Source organism: Acanthaster planci, linkage group LG17 (assembly GCF_054643075.1).
Source record: "Acanthaster planci isolate LZ-2023a linkage group LG17, COTS_SCS, whole genome shotgun sequence".
Classification (NCBI taxonomy): Eukaryota; Metazoa; Echinodermata; class Asteroidea; order Valvatida; family Acanthasteridae; genus Acanthaster; species Acanthaster planci.
This window is the reverse complement of record NC_141793.1, coordinates 11954832-11965420: the sequence shown is the minus strand read 5'-3', so window position 1 is coordinate 11965420 and position 10589 is coordinate 11954832. Positions and strand designations below refer to the sequence as shown.

The 10589-nt window shown below is 43.9% G+C and overlaps 1 protein-coding gene across 1 annotated transcript; it reads left to right on the top strand.

Annotated features, from left to right (window-relative positions):
- Nucleotides 1–1839: 1839 nt before the first annotated feature.
- Nucleotides 1840–9531, top strand: dnajc1 (DnaJ heat shock protein family (Hsp40) member C1). The gene is made up of 9 exons (XM_022224457.2): nt 1840–2055; nt 2632–2733; nt 2930–2976; nt 3487–3658; nt 4548–4994; nt 5583–5702; nt 6226–6292; nt 6662–7059; nt 8355–9531. Exons 1-9 carry the CDS (start codon nt 1858–1860, stop codon nt 8439–8441), a joined length of 1638 nt encoding a protein of 545 aa, XP_022080149.2. The 5' UTR covers nt 1840–1857; the 3' UTR covers nt 8442–9531.
- The last annotated feature ends 1058 nt before the right edge of the window (nt 9532–10589 follow it).

Here is a 10589-nt window from a genome sequence, read left to right as displayed (position 1 = left end):
GAGAGTGCCCCTATATGTGATCATACGGAGGAAGGAATAGACCCTCCTCTATGATGAGAGTCACGCCATAGAGCGACAAAGGTGGCACATGGTTGGCTATATATGGCCTAGTTCTGTACGGACGAATACCCATACAAGTATCATGGTATGCATGGCCCCAATGTACATGTACACTGTACATGGCTTTCGTAGGCTCCGCCCCTGTTATGGTCCAGTCCTCTTGTTGACATCAACACTGGGCCCTTCCATTGCAGCACATACATGTACATCTACCACACTAAGACAATAACATTCACTCTGGTGCGGCTTAGTTCAAGTTGACCTTGTTTCTCACACAAAAGTCATGTCCGAGGGACTCAAGTTTCAATTTCTCAAGGCTTAGAAGCGGGAGGGGACAGGTTGAAATTTAGTACAACGGTAGGCGTATCATGAGATATAATGACGTCTCGATATTGTATTATTCAGTGTTAAAATCTACGTAGCTTTCCATTTGGATATACAATTATAACTGTATTGCAATTGCGACAGTTCATTCGACTCAGATAATGAAGTTGTCCCCAGAATTAAGTGACAAGCATTAACATCATCGATACATCCTGCCTTCCTGTAAATAATATAGCGACGGCCATGGGCGTAAATCCTAGGGAGATGGGCTACCGTGAATCATATCCCCCGTACTTTTCGTGGTGAGAAAACAAAGGGCGGATGATAGTGATGAGCGGCTTTCCCAACAACTCATATGTATGATTCAGTAACTCTCAGAAGGGAGAGAACATGCCGTTTTGACGGCGCAGGCCGGGAGTGTAATACTGTAGTTTATGGCAGATGTACACCTGTACCATGGCATCAACCCCAGTGTCATAAAAAAAAATCTATGGTCAGTCGCTCTCCCCCTCCCTTTCAAATTTCCTTTGACGGTCAAGTCATCTCCCAAATTCCCCCCCCCCCTGTTCCTGGCACAAATTTATGCCACTAGTAAAGGCCCTTTGCAAAATTGTGGCTTGTGTATAAGTTGTGAACATTTGCACTATTTCACTACTAACGGGGAGGAGCAACTAAGAATTTCCGCCGGGAGCACATACGTGGCCCAGTCAACTTGCTGCTTGTCCGGCCTCACTGTTAAAAGTTTCCTAACAAATAGCTTGATCCGAAATAACATGATAACTTGATCCTGAAGATCTGCACAATCCCAGACCCTGCATTGCCTCTTTCTGGGCTTTAAAAAGACTTCGAATCTGCCCAGCAGCGTAGAGTCCAGCTTTTGGTGTGTGTGTGTGGGGGGGGGAGATCAAAAACGAATGTGGCTTCGGGCTAAAATGGCAACACGATGCTGGGGGAGAAAAAATGTAATGGTGCTGTTTTCTTAGGGTTTGGTGCTAATATTTAATAACTAATATGCCCCCGCTGGATACGCCACTGAATATGCCTTAGAAAATCTGTGTACAAATTGTTGTCAAGTTCATTCCTTTTATCGCAAGTGCTTTTCCCTTTAATATACAATGTACGATGTAATTTGCTTGTCGTGGTTTTCTATGATTCCCTTGCGCAGCAGTTTGACTTTATTTACAGAAATGTTCATATCATTTTGAACAATATTTTTACGTGGCAGGCTTTTCGACATGCAGATACTGGTGTACAAAGGGGGCAGAGTAATCATCCCGGGGATTATATTTCTCTTTCTCGTCTGTACAGAATTTATGCCTGACTGTCATGTACTTTTTAAAGGAAATGGAGAAATTTAGCTGTGACGTTGAGGGCGCTATGTCGAATTCTTGGACCCGGAAAATACTGGTCCCCGTGCACACTGCACGCAAATATTACAGAGAGTTGATCGTACACCAGTGTAATGTCAGACAGATGATTGGTGTCAAGATGTCGCAGAGCAGACGACGTGTCCGTCTCTTTCCGAATTTCCAAGTTTTGTTTGTTACGCTTTCTTTTGTACTGCTTTGTTTTGTGTCAAATGGAAACGCATGGGACAGCGCGGACTTCGAGCTTTTTGATTTGGTGGAAGAAGTACAACTGAATTTCTATGATGTTCTCGGTATTGAAAAAGTAAGTCTTCAACCTCTAGGCTGTGCTGAACCTTGGTGCGCGTACGTGTTCATGTGCTTGAATTGCACAGACAAGCCATAACGATCAACAGTTAGGGTAGTGCATACGTGTAATTCCCCCTGATGGAAAGAGGGAGAGTTCCATATACGGACATCACTTGATGCCCCTTTTGTCCAAAACAAAACTTGAGTGTTTTCCAAGCAAATGATCTAGAATTTTCTTAGCAGAACTTCACTTTTAATTTTAGGACATGTTATCACTTTCTGTTGGCTGTTACAATATCTTTGTAAGGAAAATTAGTGTTGTTTGTATGTGGAACTCTTTCCGGAAAGAGTTCCATATACGGACATCACTTCACACCCTGTGCTGAAACCCTGTGATACTAGTCTGAAAAATTGAAGTACTCTTCTAGTGAACACCTTAATATTTTAACTTCTTGAAAAATTAGTGACGTCATTACTACGTGGAATTCTTTTCGACAGGAGCATTGGTAGTCCAAGAAGTGATGACATTTATGAAAGGTGACTGAATTTGAAGCAAAAATATAAATTGATTGTGTCCCTTTGCATGTTTCAGACAGCCAGTGCGGCTGAGATACGCAAAGCCTACAGGAAGCAATCACTTCTCCTACATCCAGACAAGAACAAGGATGATGGGGCTGAGGAGAAGTTCCGACAGGTGAGGCCCAATAACAAATGAAAAAATGATGCTAACTTAAGCATGCTTAATTAGGCATCTGCAAAGTCTTGGGCCTTAAATTCAGCTTTGAAATCAACTTCTGCAATGTGATCTGCTTTTGAAGAGTGAAACTGAACTCGGACAAGTGATACTTTGAAAATAACATTGCACCTACATCTCACCTTCTTTGATGCAGTTAGTTTCAGTGGCAGAGGTCCTCAGAGATCCAGATATGCGGGAGAGGTAAGATACATGTAACAAACTGTAAACTGACTCTTGATGAAGTCTTTCTCATCAAGCAGTACCTAAATTGAATAATTTGCAAGTTTGACTTGCAGTGAATTGCGGTAGACTATGGGACGTGCCCAGATGCCTGCATACACTAACTTGGGACTGGTTCAATCCAGCCACTAACAAACTAGAAATACCAGTGCCCCGATCCAAATGATGCACTTCAAAATGAAAAAGGGTATTTTCTTCCCCAGACAAGATCACTTTAAACAGTTATTGAATGGCAATAGAGCTTCTAGTTTGGATTTGAATCAACCAGCTGACCCAACAAGCTTGTTAGTCCAGTAGTTTCCGATATCTGTGGCAGTAAACAGGAGATCTTGGGTTCAAGTCCACCGTCCGTCTGGAGCAAGCTCGTGAATTCTTTCCCACAGACTTCTGGAAACCACCGAGCACATGCTGGCTAAGTTCCAGCAGAGTTTTGTTGTTGACTGTTTCGTCGCTGCTTTCATTTTCCCCAAGGTATGACCAGATCCTTGAGCATGGGCTTCCCAACTGGCGTGAGCCTGTCTTCTACTACCGCCGCGTCCGCAAGATGGGCCTGCTGGAGTTGGCTGTCCTGCTGTTCATCATCATGACAGTGGGACACTACATTGTCCTGTGGTCCATCTACTGGGAAAGACTCCTTGAGCTGGTAAAGACGACACCTAGCCCACTTACGCCCACACTTTTAGTACCCACTCTATCTTTTCAACAAGCTCGGGACCCAATCTGACGCACTGCTAAGCAGACATTGTCCCGCAAATTCAGGTGCTGTGCAAAATTTTAAAAAAGCAAAAAGAAACTGGGTGTGAACCGGTGACAAGCAGCGTACAGTATGTGACATTTTGGCTGGTGTCCTGATTTTGGCCAAGCAACTAGTTTTCTGTGCTTAGCAGGCACTGGGTTGTGCACATTCAGTCAAAAAGTGGTTGTACTCATTCTGCAAGGTCCTAAGCCTAAGCCAGTGCACACGTGCAGTGTGCCGTTGATTGTCTGTCTCTCAGTTGATACGTTGATCATTCTGCATTCCATGGCCATAATTGGTATTTCTTTCTGAAAAGAACTCTTCTATATCCTTTTTTCATTTTAAACACTGATTTCTAGTAGATGCATGAGGCCTTCATATGATTCAAGAAACCTTAAACCGATAGGTTCTGATTGCCCACCTACATGTATCCCCAATTGGTTTGCTCTTTTAGAGTCGTTGCTTGGTGAATTTTAGTCAGACATCATCACAAATCCTCCCAATCTTGTGCTGTGGGACGTAATACGCGCAGCTGTTGATAGCTGGAGATATGACCAGCCATGTTAGTGGGCTGGTTCCAGATTGATTAGAGTGTGTTTGATGACTGTCACTTGTGAAAGTCAGACCCTTGACTGTTCTGTCCTCCGTCATCGTACCCCAATGACTTCAATGAATGAGTGAGTGACTTATTCAGTAAACAACACCTCATGGTTGAACTGGAGTGGTAAAAAAAAATCTCAACTTACTTTTTCGATAAAGTTACAGAATAGTGGAATTGATTATTGTCGTTTCTCAGGAATCAATTATTCCAAAGAAGAAAAAAGATAAGAAGGCCAAGAAGGCAGCTCGGCAGGCGGCCAACCCATCAGAAACTGACGACGACGTCCTCCAAGACCTGGCCCCGGACGACCCCCTCCGCCCAGCCAAACCCCAGCTGGCTGATGCCCTCCCTTGCAAGCTCTGCCGACTCCTCCTAACTGTGGCAGTCTCCGCCCCCTCCGCGCTTAAGCAGGCCAAGCTGGAACTGGAGATATGGCGGGAGAGGCGGAGACTGGAGGCGGAGCTAGCCACTCAGGAGAAGGAAGAGGGGGTGGAGGAAGATGGGGGCGGAGTCAAAGAGAAGGTGAAAAAGAGGTGGAAAGTTGAACCGACGATGTACGAATACGCACCGAGCACTGCGGAACCAGTAACATACACCCCACAAGGGATGGCACAAGATAATGAAAGAACTTCAAACACAAAGGTATCGGTGGAAATTCTTATCAACCTATCTGCTCAGATCCATCCAGATTCCCAAGGAGATTGTAGAGGATATGTGAGGGTTACCAGCATAAGATACCTACATCGCTATAAGATTAGATAACCTGCGTATTTCAGCTCATATTTCCTTTTCCCCTCATAATCAGGCTGTGTCCAAATGATGAAGCTGGGGCTAGATGTAGCACATACACCCATGGGAGCCACCTCCTAGTGGCCACAGCCATTTCCCACAGACGTGTGTCATTCCTAGCCTCAGCCAGTTGATTTAAAGACAGTATATGCATGTACAGTGGGCTTGAATATGTTATAGAGTACCATAGTGAACACGTCACTCGCACAATGATGTGTTTATAGGGTATCGGAGCAAGCACCAGCACTGAACCGACATACGCACGTACTCTGTTCGTTTGCACAACACTTCCTATTTCAAATAACGTCACACTTCTGTATTCTATACAAGTAACCATATTTAGAGCCCTTTCGTGTTTTTGAAATGGCAGTGACTTCACTTTGTGGAAGGGTCAACGTGAAGGACTGCTGTTGATTTGTAGTTGGTTGTGATTTATTTTAGTCTGGCGACTGGACCCAAGATGAGGTGACCAGACTCATCCGTGCCATGACCAGGTATCCCGGGGGAACGTCAGCCAGGTGGGACAAAATAGCTGAGGAGATCTCAAGGCCCGTTGATGAGGTTAGCGCGAACGTGGTGAAGGCGATTGCGGTGTTTGTCGCTGTATTCTGCTGGTCTTTGATGACCAATTTCAATCAGTGACTCTTTGTTCTGATGGACCAGTGTACTCGCTGTTGTGTAAGACTTCATTCCCCAGGCCCAGGTCTTGGTAAACTCTTCTCACTGCAAAACCAGGTTCTGCACAAGAATCTTTGGCTCTAGAATCACCGACAATTTCATGCTCACTGTGCTCCTGCCTAAAGGTTGCCAAGAAGGTGGAGTGACTATTGGACACGTTTGACTGTCCACTCAAGCTCAGCGTGCCTCTCTCAAATATTAGCCAGTTCGTCGGCTACAGAAATGCCAAAGCAATCATGCTTTCGTTTTTTCCTGTCGAAGGTTACTAATAAGGCAAAACGAGTATTGGACAAGTCTGACTTTCTGCTCAAACACTTATACACAGCCCCAGTTTAGGATGTTGGCCATTTCGTAGGCTGTAAAATCACCGACACATTCATGCTTTCTTTTTTTCTCCTGTCCAAAGGTCACCAAAAAGGCAAAACAAATCAAATCCGGAGGGTACATAGTCAACGTGGAAGCGTCTGCCCAAGGTAACAGGCTAGTGGCTCACAGAACTGCTCCGTGCCGTGATGCAAATGCATCATGGTGAGAGCGCAGGTTTTGTCATGTGCCCTCAAGTGGTTCTCAGAGGGAGCCCTCTGTAGCGCCCTCAATAGTTCATGAAGAGATCCACTGCTGCCGCTGTCACTGTAACAGTGACATGTCTTCCTATATTGTTGTAACCGTTTTGTGCTTTCTTACACATAGTTCCAATTTTAAAGGGAAAACGATATTTTTCCTGTGTACCTCAGAAGGACTTTTTTATGAATATTTTCCATTTTCTTTCAATGAAATCACCTGTAACATGTAACAATTGCACCTGTTCAATATAGTTCAGTTGGCCTTTTGATTTGTTCAAGGTATTACTGGTGCCGTGAAGCATGCGGTGACCAGCAAAACGGGGAAGACATTCCCCAACGACGAGATCACAATTGCATCCTCCGACTGCACAACGGCCGACCCGGACGACAGCCAGAAAGAAAACCAAAGAAAACGAAAAACTGCCAAACCGCTTAAGACAGCCGAGAAAACGTTGCTGATCTCGCAGGCGTCAGACCGCAACCTGGACTGCCATCAATCGGACGAAATGGAGCGGGAGAGCAAAGAGAAGGAGCAGGATGCGATCCTTTCGGGAGGCGGGGCAGGGAGCTGGAGCCAGAGACAGCAGAAGATCTTGGAGAAAGCCCTGACGGTCTACGGCAAGGGAGTGGCAGAGCGATGGGAGAAGATCGCCGAGGCAGTCCCTGGAAAGACAAAGGTGAACAGCGCCCTCCAGGAGGCCCAATTTCATGGTCAAAATAAAAGCGCCCTCTACAGGACTAGTCCCCGCCCCCCTCTTCTCCCCATCTAGAATTTAACAGACTGCAAATCACTCAACTCCTGAACTGCTAAGCTGTTGCAGGCAAAACCAGGCTGGCATGCGTGCATCGAGTCTCAAAGGCTGCCGAATGAATCATGCATACAAACCAGTGGAAAATTACACGTATTCCGTATACTGTAATTACCAGCTCACAAAGCGCCCTCTGTGGTTCATACATGCTGTCATTAGCTCTGTGCACTTGATGGTCCTGTGACATTGAAAATGCAGTTGTTACATTTAAGTGGGGGAAGCGTCATTTTTCACTTTGTACGTTGTTAAAAAAATTTTTCACCACTGCCACAGGCAAACCACATCCAATGTACGTTTAGCCATAAGGTATGGTGGGTGACAGCCCAGCACTTGTAGTGCTGGGTACCCATCAAAGTAGGGTAAGTCGAGCATCAACCATTTAATGATGAGGGGGGAGGGGAATAGTAACCTCTCCCTACTGATACAGCAATTTTTGTCCAAATTCAGATTTAAATATGTCAAGTTTGTAATGATGAATTTCAAAACCCATAGGTACCAACATGTTATAGAACTTCTAGTTTATGTCGACATGTATAGTCAGTGTTTTTTTGCACAGCCAATCAAACTTTTGCAACTGAAATTTTTCCCGAGTGTTTTTGTTCCATATGCTGCAACGTTAAGAAAAGCACCCCGTAACATGGAAACAACCATACTATCCATTGCAGGCTGCTTGAACAAGCCTTGTGATTGGTCAGATTGTGCGAGATTTGTGACGTAGTAGGCCGTTCAAATATGGTAATACTCCAGACTGAATATCCTGAGTACCAGGAAAGTCCAGTGGTCGAAACATGGTCATCTCTTGAACAGTATTCTAGCTAGGACCATTTTAGTGCCGGGTAAATTTTTGGATTACAAAGCATAGTGAGCACAGTTCTTGATGCTTTCTGATGCTTGAAATACGATCGAATTGGTACATTTAAATTATCAGTAATATTTCAGTTCAATTTTTGGAAAATCTGTGCTGGGTGGCACAGCCAATTTCAACCCTGAGTGCCGGGCGGAAATTTGCATTACCGGGTGGTGCCGCCCACCGCGGCTAGAACCCTGCTCTTAATCCCCGCCCACACCATTATTATGCTCTTGAACAGTGCCCTCAGTCATTGCAGATCCAGCATTGCCATCTTCATGATGTTTCAATTCTGCTCCCGTTGCCATCTTTTCAGGAGGAGTGCATCCTGAGGTACAAGGAGCTGGTGGAGACGATCCGGCGGAGGAAGCAAGGAAACACGGGACCACCGCAAGAGAGGTAACGCCACCAGAGCCGCGATGAATGGGTCTTCCCAACAAGTGTCGCCAGTGCCCACAGGACGTAGTGACACTGTCTTTTCAAAACTTTATCCTAATGCCTTGGTCATCTTTGTCAGGGAAGCTTTTTATATCCTTCAGAATCCCACAACTGCTAGTTCCAAGCGGTGATCCTTGTTGCCATGGCCACGGCATCACACTGCAGTGACTTTGAACTTGCCGGCTTTGAGCAGAAACAAGATATTACACTTTTTGCACAGATCTTGCCACATTGTCAAGGGCTAAACCAAATCATCTGAGGCACTTTGTTTTTAAAGTTGTATACATGTTTTGTGGGGAACTTCTTATTAACAGAAATAAGTCAAAAGAATCATATCTAACAGAATCAGAAACCAATCACTGAACCAGTTTTAAGTTGCATTTTCCTGAACCTCTTTGGCACAACTGTTAGCAAAATAAAATATCCACATATTTCAAATGTCTTCATTTTCACCAAAATAAAAAGCTGAACTTTTTCACATCCGTCAAATTGCTGTAAAAACATTTTTTCATTCAGTAGCCAAGGCCTAATCTGATCGAGTTTCTGATATTTTGAAAAAGGTTTGTTAACCGCAAAGACCAATTCCAGTTTTGTTTCCATTTATTTTAATAGAACATCATAAAACTGCAAAATATTACAAAAAGGCCATAAGAGTAATTTTGTTTTGATTACACTATGTGTAGAGCTAAATTAATTAATTGATTGAGTCCTGTTTCAATTTCCAAACATTCAGCATGAGCTGAGTAAAAAAAAAAATTATCAAAATGGTAAAAGTTTGCTCTAATGACAGTTTGCACATTCACATCTTTAGGTGTGGCAGACAGGCATTTGAGTTCTGGAACTTTGATATATGGAAATACATTTGGTCACTAGTCTTGTTCCTTTTGTCTGTTATAAGTTTTTATGGTTTCCAGGTTTGAATTTCATGCATTACCTTCTGTCACAAGATTACGTGACCCAGCTTCGTCATCGTCATCTGTTTAGGCAGATTTTATTGCAAAATTGGAGTGGAAATGAAGATTGGGAAATGTAATAAACTTGATAGAAAAAAACATTGTTGCTATTTGTTGTAATTTCACACTGTTGAAGTGAAAGTTAAAGGATGTTGCAAATATAGGTGACTGAGGTAAGCTACGGTAGCTTAAAGAGGACCCTGCTGATCAAATAAAAGGGGCTAATGACCAGGGGCATAGCCATGGGGGGAGGCATGTGCCCCCCCCCCCAAATTCCTCAGTGCCCCCAATAAAAAAATGGATGAATGGATATTGAACATAACAGGGCTAACAAATGCTTTCCCCAGAAACCCACACCACTCAACGCTGGTGCCCATAAGATGCTCGTGCCCCCTAGTAAAATCCTAGCTACGCCACTGCTCAAGTGATGACTGCTCTGTCCCTTCCCTCGTAGCTCTCTGCTTCTAGCTCAATCGAAACCTGTCTAGAGATTGCCAAAAGTTGCCCTACCCTTGAAATTAAATTTTTGCTTCAGTCAAGAGTAACTGATACAAGTTTCTCATTCCCACCGATGCACCTCCGTCGACAAAATGTGTATTTAGTGTCTCATAAGCCCCCAAAATGACAACCCTTATTTGCCCGTGTGGACTCTGAAACGTAAAACCTTTGACAGTGTTTTTGGAATACAGTATTTCTACAGCACGGTAAGTTTGCTAAGGATTGGAAATTACTTTTTCTCGAAAAACCCTTCAATGTACTAAGGTAATGACGCTGGATTCATCCTTGTCGTGTATCAAAACACAATTAATTAGGACCCAGAACGCAATTAAAACAGAATTTGAAGCTTTTATTTTCCCGTGGGAAAATCTGGCTTTAAACGCGAAGACAATCAACTCTTATAATCGCTGAACTTTTCTCAAGGTCGTTCCAATGTACGTTCGCTGATTGGCACCGCTGGTGCAGGACGGGTGCGTGGCACGTGTTCATATTCCAAGCGCCCTCTATTGACAACAGAACAGAGTGGCAGTCAAAAAAGAGATAATAAAAATATCGCAGAAACAACAGTCTTCATAGTTCATTTCAAATTTTCAATTTTGCTCAATTTCGCTAGTGCCGACCCAGCAAGCGTAAAAATGCGAACAAATTAATTGCCTGATACC

Coding starts and splice junctions, on each gene's coding strand:
- dnajc1 (XM_022224457.2), top strand. CDS start 1,858: ATGATTGGTGTCAAGATGTCGCAGAGCAGACGACGTGTCCGTCTCTTT. Junction 2,734..2,929: donor CTGAGGAGAAGTTCCGACAG/GTGAGGCCCAAT, acceptor TCTTTGATGCAG/TTAGTTTCAGTGGCAGAGGT. Junction 2,977..3,486: donor GATCCAGATATGCGGGAGAG/GTAAGATACATG, acceptor ATTTTCCCCAAG/GTATGACCAGATCCTTGAGC.